Below are 13,153 nucleotides of genomic sequence, written 5' to 3'. Positions count from 1 at the left end.
TATGCTGTATACTTGAAACTATTGCAAAGTAATATTGAATGTATATAATAAATAATCAGTGTGCCTAAATAAACTAGTAATAGAAACACTTTATAAAGATAAAAAAATCAATTTATCAAAAAGTTAAAACCATTACAAACACACATGCATTTAACAATAGAGTCTTAAAATATATAAAGCAAAAACTGATAGAATAGAAAGGAGAAATACACAATTTAACAATAGTTTAATCTCTCATTTTCGATAACAGAATGATGGAAGATCAATAAAGAAACAAGACTTGAACAACACTATAAATCAATTAGACCTAACATGTACAGAACACTTGACTAAAAATACCCCCAAAACAAAACAAAACAGAATGTAAGTGCTCTTCTCAAGTGCACACAGAACATTCTCCAGGATAGATTATATATTAGACCAATAATATATTTTAAAAGCTTAGAAGCATGGAACAGACTATGGAATCTCAGAGGGAAGGAGGGGTGGGTGGGTGGGAAGAGATTAACCAAAGAACTTATATGCATATGTACATAACCCATGGAGACACAGACAATAGGGTATTGAAGGCCTAGGGCAGGGGGTGGGGGGGGGGCTAGAAGGGGTCAATGTTGGGGAGGGGAGGGAAATGGAACATATGTAATACTTTCAACAATAAAGATTAAAAAAAAAGACACAAAATTTTTTTCACCATAGTGAAATGAAACTAGAAACAATAGAACATTGGAAAACTAAAAAATATGTGGAAATTACATAACACACTCTTAAACAACCAATGGTTCAAAGAAGTCAGGGAGATTAGAAAATAACCAGAGATGGCCCTGGCCAGTGCTCAGTGGTTAGAGCATCGGCCCATGCACAGAAAGGTCGTGGGCTCGATTCTCAGCCAAGGGCACATAACTGGGTTGCCGGTTCCCTCCTCGGCCCTGGTCAGGGCCCGTGTGGGAGGCACCCATTCGATATGTCTCTCACATCAATGTTTCTATCTCTTTCTCTCCCCCTCCCTTCCTTCCTCCTTCCCTCTTTTCCATTGAAAAGCAATGGAAAAATTATCATGTGAGGATTAACAAAAAGAAAAAAAGAAAAGAAAATACCCAGAGATGAATGAAAATGAAAACAACATACCAACTTATGGATGCAATGAAAGTAGTGCTAACAGGAAAAGTTCTGTCTATAAACAACTATGTTGGAGAAGAAAAAAGACCTTGAATAATCTAACTTTTCACCTTAAGAAACTACAAAAGAAGAGCAAACTAAACCCAAAACAAGCAGAAGGAAGAAAATAATGATTGGAGTGGAAATAAATAGAAATATATAAAAACAATAGAAAAAAATCAACAAAACCAAAAGTTGGTTTTTGAGATAAACAAAATTGACAAATTTCAGCTAGGTTGACCAAGATAAAAAGAATACTAAAGCTACAAAAATCAGAATTCAAAGAGGATACATCATACTAATCTTTGAGAAGTTATAAGGGAATAATATGTACAACTTTATGCCAACAAGCTGGATAACAGGTGAAATGGACAAATTCCCAGGAAGATAAAGAAATGCTGACATTGACTTGAGAAGGAATAGAAACCTGAACGGACCTATAGTAAGTAAGAACAATGAGTAGTGATGCTAAATTCCTATAAAGAGCCTAGAACCGGATGGCTTCACTGGTCAATTTTACCTCAACGTTTAAAGAATTACTACCAACCCTTCAGAAAAGTCTTTCAGAGACAACAGAAGAGATCTGAACACTTCCCAGCTCATTCTTTGAGGCCAGTATTACTCTAATACCAAAACCAGACAAAGGTATTTCAAGAAAAGTACAGATAAATAAATATCTCTTAAGAATATAACACATATAACAAAAGCACTTTGGGTTCCTCAATAATTTTTAGATTGTAAAGAGATTCTTAGACCAAAAGTTTGAGAACCACAGCACCATAACTTCTAACTAAGGACACTGAAGTTAAGGGTCATGTTTTGTGTGATGCTTACTGTTTTGATAGTTATTCTGTAAGCTGTGTTGAGGTGAGCTGGTATGTGATTGTTCTACATGTCCTCAAGAAAAATGTGTGTTCTCTAAATGTTTGCAGAACTCTGTAAATGTCTCTTTAAATTATTTTTTATTGATTTCAGAGAGGACAGGAGAGGGAGATAGAAACATAAATGATGAGAAAGAATCATTGATTGGCTGCTTCCTGCACACCTCCTATTGGGGATGGAACCCAAAACCTGGGCATGTACCCCGATGGGGAATCAAACCAGCAATCTCTTGGTGCATGGGACATTCAACCAACTGAGCCACACGAGCCAGGCACTATATGTGAAAATTAGTGGGATACAATGTAAAAGCTGTGCTTTAAGGGAAATATACAGGCTTAATATTTATATTAGTAGAAAACAGCCTGGCCGGCATGGCTCAGTGGTTGAGCATCAACCAGGAAGTCACGGTTCAATTCCTGGTCAGGGCACATGCCCGGGTTGTGGGCTCAATCCTCAGTGTGGGGTGTGCAGGAGGCAGCTGATCAGTGATTCTTATTATTGATATCTTATTCTTATTATTCTTATTCTTATTATTTCTCCCTCCCTTCCCTTCTGAAATCAACAAATATAATTAAAAAAATAAAAAAAAAAAATACATTTAAAAAAAGGAAAAAAGGGAAAAAAGTTAAGTATCCATTTTAAGAAATAAAAACAACAACAACAAAAAACACACAGAGAACAAACCCCAAAGAAAGCAGAAGGAAAGAAAACAAAAGGACTCAAAGAACTATTATTGTAAAAGTAAAGGGAACATAATGATAAAGATTAAAAAAATATTAAGAAAGTATTAACAAGAAACATAGATTGACAATTTTGAATACTCAGATGAAAAATTCCTAAGAAAGTATAACTCACCAGAACTAACCCAAGAAGAAATAAAAAAGTTTCAAGAGTCCTATGTAACTAAAGCCCTATGTAACTATGTGTCTGTGTAATTAATTATACATGCATACACAAATGCACACATAAAACCCCCACAAATAAATAAGAAAAGCACTAGTAATTCAATCAAAACATGGACAAAAGAAAAAAACAAAAAACAACAAAAAAACACAAAACACAAAAAAAACACAGGCATTTCACAGAAGAAGAAGCACATGGTCAATGAACATATGAAGAGATGTTTCACATAAGTTGAAATCAGGGAATGGCATATAAAAAAAATTCCCTGATTTGAGGGGCTACAACTTTATACCCCATTTGACTGGCACAAATTAAGAGGTGTTGAAGAGCATGTTGACCTATAGAATCTCTTATACCTGCTGGTGGGGTGTTAACTTGTGACCTACTTTGGAAAACAGACGTCAGTGTCTCAAAATGAAGGTGGACATGATCCAGCAATCCCACTCTTAGGTTATTCCTAAAAACCCTCTTGCACGTGTACAACAGAGTTTATAAAAATGGTTCATATCAATATGCACTGTTCACAATAGCAAAAATCATGAGTGCAACTGCAAAGCACATCAACAGGACTGCATAAATAAACCAAAGTAGTTTATACAATGGGATATTATTATAAAGAGTCCAAACAAATGGATTTCAGTGACAAGCGATGGGGGTGACCCTTAGTAATATGTTAGGTGAAAAAACACACAAATCCCTAAAGACTACATACATGCAGCATGATACACTACTTACAAAGTTAAAAAAAAATGAGAATAACTAGTGAATAAGGGATCCAGAGTGATGGCCACCTGGGCTGGGGGAGGCAGGGACTGGGAGCAACCATACGGATAATAGATGCAGGTTATTGTCAAGGTTCTAACTTTTATTTGGGATGATGGCTTCTCAGATGCTTGTATCAGTAATAAAAGTAACCGATTAACCGATTAACTAAAAGAGGACTATGCGAGAACAGATGAAGAGGCTTTCGTGAACCGTGGACTGACTACATAATCCATGTGCGCTTCAAGTAAGACACACGCCAGGCTCTGGCTCCAGTGGGTTGTCTTTCACCTAACACAGCCCACTCCTTCCTCCTCGCAGGGCCAATTCCTCCTCACCCTCCCACATCCATAAGAAGCCTCCCTGCTCCTTCCATTCCTCTTCTGCGTGCTCTTACCCGCGTCCGTCCCTGTGCTCTCCCGGCACTGTGAACACACTCCTCCCGTAAGTCTTTCCGCACCATTGTGAGCAGAGGTTTATGAGCCCATCTCCCCTCTGAACAGTGAACTTGTTTAGGGCAGAGGCTCTACGTGTCAGCTGAGTATGTAGTGAGTTTGCTGAGCACCAGCTTTCGTCCTTAATAACCTCTGACAAATCTCAACCATCCTGCCCAACCTTGACATGTTTCAGGCCCCATTTCAAACTGATTCTTTTTAGGGAGGTGACAGTGCGTTCTTCTTTCCCTCAATCTTTGTCCTTCCCTATTCTTCCCTGTAGCCTGTGTCCAGATTTGGGCTCCTTCTCTCTTGCCTGGACCAGTTGCCTACCTGTAGTCTTTCTCCACACTGAGAACTTCTAAAGTGTATTTCAGATCTTGTCTCTCACAGATTAAAACCCTCCGTGGTTCCTCACAGCCCTGGGGATTAGTCCAGACTCTCCACTCTTTTACCATGAGGCCATCTGCTGACCACTATGCTCCCATCACCTGCCACATAACTGCGCTCTTGGTGCCACTGAACATGCCGTGGCTTCTCCTCCAACCTGGGGATCCACTTCACTAGGGAATGCTCAATCCTGCACCACACCTCCTCTACGCTCCCACTGCAACACGAATGCTAATCCTAGGCCATCCATCATCCACACAGCTCCTCATGCATTTTAATTAGCTTTTAGCACAGGGTCTTGCACACAGTAGGCAGCTTCTGCTGGAAGGGAGAGAGGGCTTCTTGTTTTCTTTCTATATGTTTTATAAGGCATGATCTCTTGCTACAGCTTTTGGGTTGATACTAATCTTAAAGAGGTTTGGTGTTATTTTCCTCTGATATGCTTTAACTGTTCCCCGGCTCCGACCCACCCCCGCACATCTTAGACATCTTTGTGGTGGCACAGTGCCAGGTCTGTGGCCTTTGCTCAGATTGTCTGGGGCCTATCAGAACCCTCAGTGCTCCCCGGAGCCTTCACTCACCGTATTGAAGTACTCGACACCGGTGGCTTCAAATGCTCTTGCCACAGCTTGGGTTGTGGCCACGCAGGCTACAGGGTGGCCATTGCCAATGGACTTGCCCATGGTGACAATGTCAGGGACGAAGTCTTCCCCCTGCAGCTGGAAGGCCCAGAAGTGCTTGCCGACTCGGCCAAAGCCCACTTGAATCTCGTCTGCAACAAAGACCCCTCCAGCCTTGCGGATGTGCCTGTGGCAGAGGACAGAGGGCTGACGGGGCGACTGTGGTGAGAGGGATCAGAACAGGAGCTGGGAGGTCTTGGGACTCTGAATCCTGGCTCTGCCAACAGTAAGGCTGAGGCCGTAGGCCGATGGATGGCCTTCTAGGGGCCACTATTTTTTCAGGGGCTTTGAAAACTCTGGCAAACAGGTGAGACGGAGGTTGCCATTTGGAACAAAGGTTGGGAAACCCCATTACAGCCCTGGCCCCCCTGGAGCTGCCCTCCTTACTCTGCCACTTCCGGGAAGTAGCCAGCAGGGGGAATGATCTGCCCTCCCACACTGGGCAGAGACTCAGCGAAGAATGCGGCAATCTGTGGACAAGAGGAGATGTCAGGAACACGGACCTGGAGGTGCTGAGGCAAATTAAGAGTCCTGCTGATGCTGGCTCAGGGCTGGCTCCAAGCAGGATGAGTTACCATTATAGTTGCACCCCTAGTTCGGGCTCCTCATCACATCTGAATGTCTGTGACTGTTTTCTTTCAGGCCTCAAAGCAATTCTTACAACCTGGATGCCTCCAGACTCCTGTACTTAGCATGCCTCAGAAAAAATGCACCGATTTCTCCCCCACAAGCCTGTTTCTCCCCTGCCCCCATCCCTGATCCAGCCCCCTCCTTCATCCATCAGTCAGCACAGCCTGACTTCCTCTGTATCATCTCTGCACCCACTCCTTGCCATCCACCTGGACACTTCTGCCTCCCACAGATCTGCCAGTTTCTGCCTTGGCCTCCTGCCAGTGTCTTCGAACTGGATGCCTCTTCTAGTCCATCCTCCAACTAGCCACCAGGGTGATGCCTCAACCCAGACACCAAGCTCATCTTGTTTAAAGCCCTTTAATGACCCCTTCTGCTCACAGTAATGACTTCCAAACTATGTTCTGCCTTAAAGCTTCTTTAGAAGCTCCAGCTGGATGAGGGAAAGGTCAATGGGGTAGAAAACCGGTCCCTCAGCCCTGCTGCCACCAGAGCAACCTCTTTTCTGGTTTATATAAGTGGGTGTAGAGCATCTGAAACACATAGGCCAGGCTTCCCAGACCTGGCTCTGCCACCTTTCTGGCCTTGTAGCCTGCCTGTCTTTGCTGTTATATTCTGTGTTTACCTGTATACCCAGAGAGCCTCACACCAATCACTAACCACCTCCCCTCCTCTATCACCATGCTGCTGCTCTTCCAGGTACAACACAGCTGTTCTGTCTCTGCCCTCTCCATCTCCACTACGCTGACCTGGGTTGGGCACCCCACTTCGCTTACTCACCCTCAGGCTGGCCCCATTCAAGTGTATCTCTAGTCTTATTACCCTCCCTCTTAGAACTCTTCCAAGGTTTGCCATGGTCTCCAGCCCCTCGGCACCGCACCTGTGGGCCTCCAGCCCCTCGGCACCGCACCTGTGGGCCTCCAGCCCCTCGGCACCGCACCTGGGGGCCTCCAGCCCCTCAGCACCGCACCTGGGGGCCTCTGGCATAGGGTCCGCCTGCCTCTCCAGGCTCACCTCTTGCCCGCTCAGCCTGGTCTCACATTCGAGTGGTTCCTTACCCTCTATTTAGGATGCTTTCTCTTCTACCTCCAACTCATATTACTGAAATCAGGCAGTGCCTTCTTGAAGGACCCTCCTTCACAATCAAAACCAGCCCAGCCTGGGCCCCAGGACACATTTCTGGTTTGGAGTCTCTCCGTGTTCCCTGTATCTAGCACCAGCTGGCAACAGAGGAAGTGATATTCACTGTTGGCTGGGCTGGAGCCATGCAAATAGTTACCTGCCTGCCCTGCTCCTGTGCACTGCTGACCACACGTTTCACCTCATTGGCATAGGCCTCAGCCGGATTGGGGTGGTCCTCCCGGTAGAGGCCCCGGTATGTGTCTGGGAGAGGTGCCTGTGGGGAGTGACAGCGCTGTCATACAGGCTCGGGGTGGTCACCGACCTGTTGCCCCCTGGGGCCGTGCATACCACATGGACCCACTCCTTCTGGCCATCCAGGTCCCGGAACTTGTAGGGGCTGATGTCGATCAGGGAGCTCAGGTGACCGTGATAAGCACTGGGGAGGAGAAGGGAGGGTGGGTTCAGGCCCAGCCTTGACAAGCATCTACCCTCCTCAGGAGACACACCTTTCTGACAAGGAAGAGCAACCTTTCTGACATAGCCCCCGAGTCCTAGGGCTGGGGATGAGCACAGGCTGTGGGGTAAGACTTCCTGTGAGGCCGCTTCGGGGCCGTGTAACAGGGGCTAATCACTTAGGCTCTCTGGGGTCAGTTCTCTCCTCTGTACAGTGGCTTCTCCTCAGGGTTGTAATGACCTTAAATGTGCTAAGGCGCTAACCCTGGCCCTGGGCCTGGTGCAGCACATACTACATGGGAGCCACTGTTGGAACAGTTTTAATACCTCAAATGTGGGACCAACTCTTAACCCCTCACAAAGCTTTCTCAGCTCCCCAGAAGCTGCCCTCCTGGAAGAGAGACCAGGGAAAAGAGCCCCCTGGAGTGTGTTGGGGAGTCTCTGCAGCGATGGTCCCTCATCCTTCCTGCTCAAGGCACCCAAAGTTACAGCCTCATTGATTCCCAACAAGTGGTGGGCCCAAGCTTCTGGGAATGGCACTTACTGGTCTAATACCACCACGTCCCAGTGTCCTGTGTACTGGCGGGCCAGCCTCAGGGCTAGGTCATTGGCCTCCGACCTACAACAGAAAAGGTGGGCACTGCTCAGACAGCTAAGGGCTTTCCTTCCGGGGGCCTGCTTCCTACAGGGAAACCCAGAGGAAGGTGGTGCCCTGCCAGCAGCAAGCAGATTCTTGGGACACCATTCATTAGTAATTAGGTACAGATCCATCCAACGCCTGCCTTCTGTGTGCTAAGGCTGGGGGCAAAAACAGTGAAACAGACAGACCCTGACCCTCCTGGAACTTACATTCTGGTATGTGTCACAAAAGCAACAAACAAACAAACAAAACCATTCCAAAAATTCAAAAACACCGAAGAAAGAAAGAATGCTCACTCAAAAGGACCAGATGGGACCCTACTTTAGATAAGGGGGTGCTATGGGCTGAATTGTGTGTCCCACAAAATTCATATGTTGAAGTCTTCAGAATGTGGCTGTATTAGGAGATAGGGACTTTAAACAGACGATTACGTTAAAATAAGGCCATTAGGGTGGGCCCTCACCCAACCTGAGTGATGTCCTTCTAAGAGGAAATCTGGACATAAAGATACCAAGGGCTCATATACACAGAGGAAAGACCATATGAAGACAGATGGCCACCTGCAAACTGAGGAGAGAGGCCTTAAAGAAACCAAACCTGCTGACTCCTTGATCTTGGATCTGGTGTCCAGAACGGTGAGAAAACAAATGGCTGCCGTTTAAGCCTCCCGGTCTGGGGCGGCCTGAGCTAAGACAGGGGGTCAGAAGGGCTCTATGAGGAGGCAACACCTGCACTAAAGCTTCAGGGGGACGTTTCCAGCACAGCAAGCAGCACTAAAAGTTTTAATCAGAGAAGAGACATGATTCAGCTTCCGTTTGAGGAGGCAGCCTCTGGCTATGTGTGTGTGATGGAGTAGAAGGAAATGAAGTGGAAGTAAATCCCCTGAGCTTGCCAGGTTTGGTATGTGGTCCCTTGCCCATCCACAGTAGTCATAAATTAAAATAAAAAGAACACACTATTTCAATGAAAAAAGAAAGTGGAAGTGAGGAGAGCAAGGAGGAGGACAGGCAAGTGAGAGTAGTGGTGGCCATGAGGAGAAAGGGAAGTGGATGGAGCCATCCTGGAGGTAGGTGAGGCAGGACTGATGCAGGACTGGGAGGAGGGTTTCTGCCTTGAGCAGAGATGCAGTTGGTTCTGCCATTTACCAGGCAAGTCAGGGTGCGGGTGGTAGTGAGGGGGATGTCCTCTTGGGAAGGTCTGGGGTAAGTGCCTAGGAAAGTAAGGGAGAGCTGGGGCCAGGTGCTGGCAGAAGACAATCATGTCCTTATCGCCTTTTCGACCCGTGAAGCTGATGTTCAAGAAGTCAAGGGGATGGTTAGAACCATGAGGCTGCAACACATGGGAAGCATCTGGGCTTGAGAGACAAGTTTGGGAGTAACCAGCACGTGGATGCTTGGATGCTAGTAATCCCATGGGAACGGAAGAGATCAGGAGGGAGAGGTTCAGAGAGGACCTGCCCTGAGGCACAGAGGAGGAACTGACAGGAGAAGCAGCCAGAAGCTAGGGAGAGTGAGGCTGCGCAGTGCCCTGGAAGCTAGACCAGAAGCATTTCTAGAGAGAGTGGTAACTGTCAATATTGCTGAGAGATGGAATAAGACAAAGGCAGCAAAGAGACCACTGGATTTGGCAGCACGGAAGTCGCTGGAACCCAGAGTAAATCTGGTGGAGTAAGCCAGCAAATGTCCCTTCCTCCACTGCCAAGGAAGCTCCCACTCCTGGAGCCAGCTCCCCGCTCTTCCTAGAGAGGCTCCAGTTATGGCTTCCATTCCTTATGCGGGTGGCTCTGGGCAAGCTAGCTTCATTTAAACTGCTCTTTCCACACACATACACACATCCAGTTTAATCGTTTCCTCGGCGTAAACATGAATTTTTACATTTATTTGATCATATGTAGAACTGTAATTTATATTTTTATCTTAAGAAATATTTATTATATAAAAATGTATATCCATTCATATGTATTTTCCTTACAATTCTGAAGAATTGAAAAGTATTAAAAAATAAACTGTTTCCTTATCTATAAAATGAAGATGTAAATTCCACTTCCTAGAAATTATTGGAGGGGACTGATTAATGTACTATGTAAGTGGCAATGATAATGATAATAATACTTACTATAATCTAAATGCCTCAACCTATGATTTTTTGGAACGGTCTCTCCCAGGATGCTGGTTCTACATACATGTCATCGCCTGCCACTCTGTCTCCACTGCCACTTCTAGTGTGAGCTGCCATCACCTGTCACCTGGCTGCTGAAATGGCACTTAATGGTGTCCATTCTCGCTCTCCACCAGCCCTGATGACATCACCTGCCTGATCAAAATCCTCTGACTTCCCAACGCTCTTAGGATAAAAAGATTCTTTATTTGGCTGATAAGGTCCAGGATGATGGGCCCTGTCTCCCTCCCCAGTGCCTGCTCACCTTCTCCCCTCCCTCACGGGCTGCCTTATAGTTCCTCCAGTGTGCTGGGTACCACGCCTCTTCTGCTGCAGAGCCTTTGCACAGGCTGTTGTGTGCGGTAATCAACCTTGATAAGAACACTTACGATGGAGTGGGCGGCACCCTTCCTCCTCATCTCTTCATCGCCTAGTCAGCTCTTAGTCTAATATCACTTCTTCAGGGAAGCCCTTCCTAGTCCTCTCAGAGCAGGCCAGGTCTGCTTCTATGCCTCGTTATATCCTACTAGAGGCCCAGTGCATGAAATTTGTGCATGGTTAGGGTCCCTAGGCCTGGCTGGCAATCAGGGCCGATCAGGCCTTCTGGCCGGGGCCTTCCTTCCCTGGCTGCCGGCTGCAGGCCGGGGCCTTCGTTCCGCACTCGGTCGGCTACACTATGCTGCTCACCGATGAGCAACTCTCTTCATCTTGCTAGGGGGCCAGCTGCAGTGCACTTACCCAGAATTCAGGAAATAAAACACACAGAGCTTCTCTGGCAGGGTCTGCGACAGCCTTTGTGCGAAATCCACGATGTTGTCGTGTAGGTATCGGCTGTTGGTGTTGAGCACCTGGTTCTGTTCATGTGCTGCTTGGACCACGAGAGGGTGGCAGTGCCCAACTGGAAGAGGGCCACCTCCATCACACAGCTGACTCTGCTCATCCTATCCCTCCGGCCCTCCCCCATCCCCAACCTGTAAACCCAGTCAGGGAAGACACAGTATTGGAGGAGGTGGAGAGGGAAGGGGGGAGCCTGAAGGCAGAGGCAGGAGACACATGCCAGTTCTGGAAAGGGAGACTGAGGACGGATTCTGGCGGAAACCCTATTTAGAAACCCACGTCTTTGGTGGGAGGTGGTGTGCTACATGGAGGGGGATGGGAGTGTCTGTCTGAGGGCTTGACCTCATCAGTCAGAGGGGGCTGGAGGTAATAACCGCCCAAGATGATGCTAACTGCAAACATGTGTTGGGAACTCGCCAGGTGCCAGGCACATGCAAAGCAAATTACAAGAATTAACTCAGTTAATCCTCCAAAACACTCTCAGGTGGATACTTGGCATTATCATGTCTATTTTGCAGATGAGGAACAGAAGTTAAGAAACTTGCCTAAAATTACAAATAAGTAAAGGACAGGGTATAAACCCAGGCGTTCTGGGACTAGAGCCTCTACTTTATGAACTTCCAAGGTGCCTGCTCAGTCAGACTCACTTTCCTCCCATTGGCTCTGGACGCCTGATCTGGATAACGGAATTCCTACTTCAGTTTTCTTCCCTAGGACCTGAGATGGTCCCTGGGGCTGAAGCCTTGCCATGACCCCCAGCACTTGGCCAGGGGAGACCACTGTTGGTTGTGGCTGGACTGACTGCTGCCCTCTGAGCTTGCCATCAGTCCCAAGTGGAACTGGACGCCCAGACAAGGGTCTCTGACTACTGCCTGGTTTAGCACAGCTCCTACTTGGAAACTTCGACAGCTACACCGGAAAGATTGGGCCTCTTCTGCTCAGCTCCACCCCAGTTCGCCACACCTTTCTGCACCTCAGGATCACCCTAGGACCAGGTTCACAGCCTTGGCCTCCTCTCCTGCCCAGCCGGCCTGAGTGATGGTACTGACCGTGAGCCACATTGTTGATGCAATCGATGTATTCTGCTCCCTGTTCATCATACATGTACTGCCCTTGGCCCCGGACAATCTTAATAGGATCCTCAGGAAAAAAGAGTCTGCAGGAAGAGCTGTGAAGACAGGCAAAAAAAGTGGACAGCCATGTCTGAAGGCCTGAAGGGAGAGTCCACCCATCACAGGCCTCCCCCATCCCTTCCAGTTTCTGGAAAGGGCGAAAAGAGCTTGAAGGGCACCGTGTTGCTTCCCTGCCTCCAGTTCCCCCACATAGGTGAGGACTGGAAAGGAGGAAAAGCAGGGCGGGGTGTGCGGGTGGGGGGTGGAAGCAGTTGCTAAAACTTAAATTGTTTCTTAAGTCATGTTAAAGTTACGTGGCCTCATTCATTTCCGCATGTGTCCACATCACCAATCTATCCTCCAATCCCGGGAAAAGGTGGCCGCCCCAGACCCATGGGGCTCCCCAGGGCAGTGTTTCTTTGCTGGGTTGGGTGTGAGGGAGGGGACCCCCACCCCCAATGGCTGTCAGTCCAGTTACCCTGCTGCCCTGCTGGCTGCCAGCTCCAGGCTCCCGCCAGAGGCTGCCTGGCGCCCACGTCCCACCAAGAGTCCCCGCACAGGTTCTCTCCGGCTGCCGGTGAACCGCCGCCCACCCCGCCTGCGTCTGAACTTCAGCCGCTTAATGGGTCGCTCTCGGGCCAGGGCCCAGCTTCGGAGCGGGCCGCCCCCGGCGAGGTCCTCCCAGGTGCCAGGCAAGAGGCCTTCTCCGGGGGAAACGGGGGCCAAGAGCTCGGCCTCGGCCGCGGGTGTGGGGGGCTCGGGCCCGGAGTCGCAGGGCGGGCCGAGGGGAAGCAGCTGCCTGCAGGGCCGAGGCCCGGAGACTAGGAAGCCGGGCTGGGCCGGCGGGCTTCGCGCAGGACAAGCGGGTCGTGCGTGCGCGCCACCCGCGCCGCCGTCGCCTTACCTGAGCAGCCGCCGCCTCCGCGCCAGCGTCGCAGCCTTCCCGTGCGGGTCGAGGTCCGCGGCCATGACGCCGGTCCGGTGCGCGGGACGGCC

The 13,153-nt window shown here is 48.3% G+C and overlaps 1 protein-coding gene across 2 annotated transcripts in view; it reads right to left on the bottom strand.

Moving 5' to 3' along the window:
* The window catches only part of PHYKPL (5-phosphohydroxy-L-lysine phospho-lyase), a 23,094-nt gene extending 9,941 nt beyond the window's left edge, over window positions 1–13,153 (bottom strand). The window contains exons 1-8 of one of the 2 annotated variants that reach the window (XM_008143224.3): window positions 13,062–13,153; window positions 12,095–12,213; window positions 10,947–11,106; window positions 7,956–8,030; window positions 7,307–7,394; window positions 7,116–7,232; window positions 5,594–5,676; window positions 5,108–5,333 (exon numbers count right to left, since the gene is read on the bottom strand). In XM_008143224.3, coding sequence (XP_008141446.1) covers window positions 5,108–5,333; window positions 5,594–5,676; window positions 7,116–7,232; window positions 7,307–7,394; window positions 7,956–8,030; window positions 10,947–11,106; window positions 12,095–12,213; window positions 13,062–13,126 — 933 coding nt within the window. In that variant the 5' untranslated portion in view covers window positions 13,127–13,153. Of the gene's footprint in view, window positions 1–5,107; window positions 5,334–5,593; window positions 5,677–7,115; window positions 7,233–7,306; window positions 7,395–7,955; window positions 8,031–10,946; window positions 11,107–12,094; window positions 12,214–12,635; window positions 12,874–13,061 lie in introns of those variants that run through there. The other variant, XM_054717763.1, reaches the window with a different exon arrangement.

The sequence above is a fragment of the Eptesicus fuscus genome, chromosome 6 (assembly GCF_027574615.1).
Source record: "Eptesicus fuscus isolate TK198812 chromosome 6, DD_ASM_mEF_20220401, whole genome shotgun sequence".
Classification (NCBI taxonomy): Eukaryota; Metazoa; Chordata; class Mammalia; order Chiroptera; family Vespertilionidae; genus Eptesicus; species Eptesicus fuscus.
Note: the sequence above shows the minus strand (reverse complement) of the source record. Positions and strands in the feature narration are given on the sequence as shown.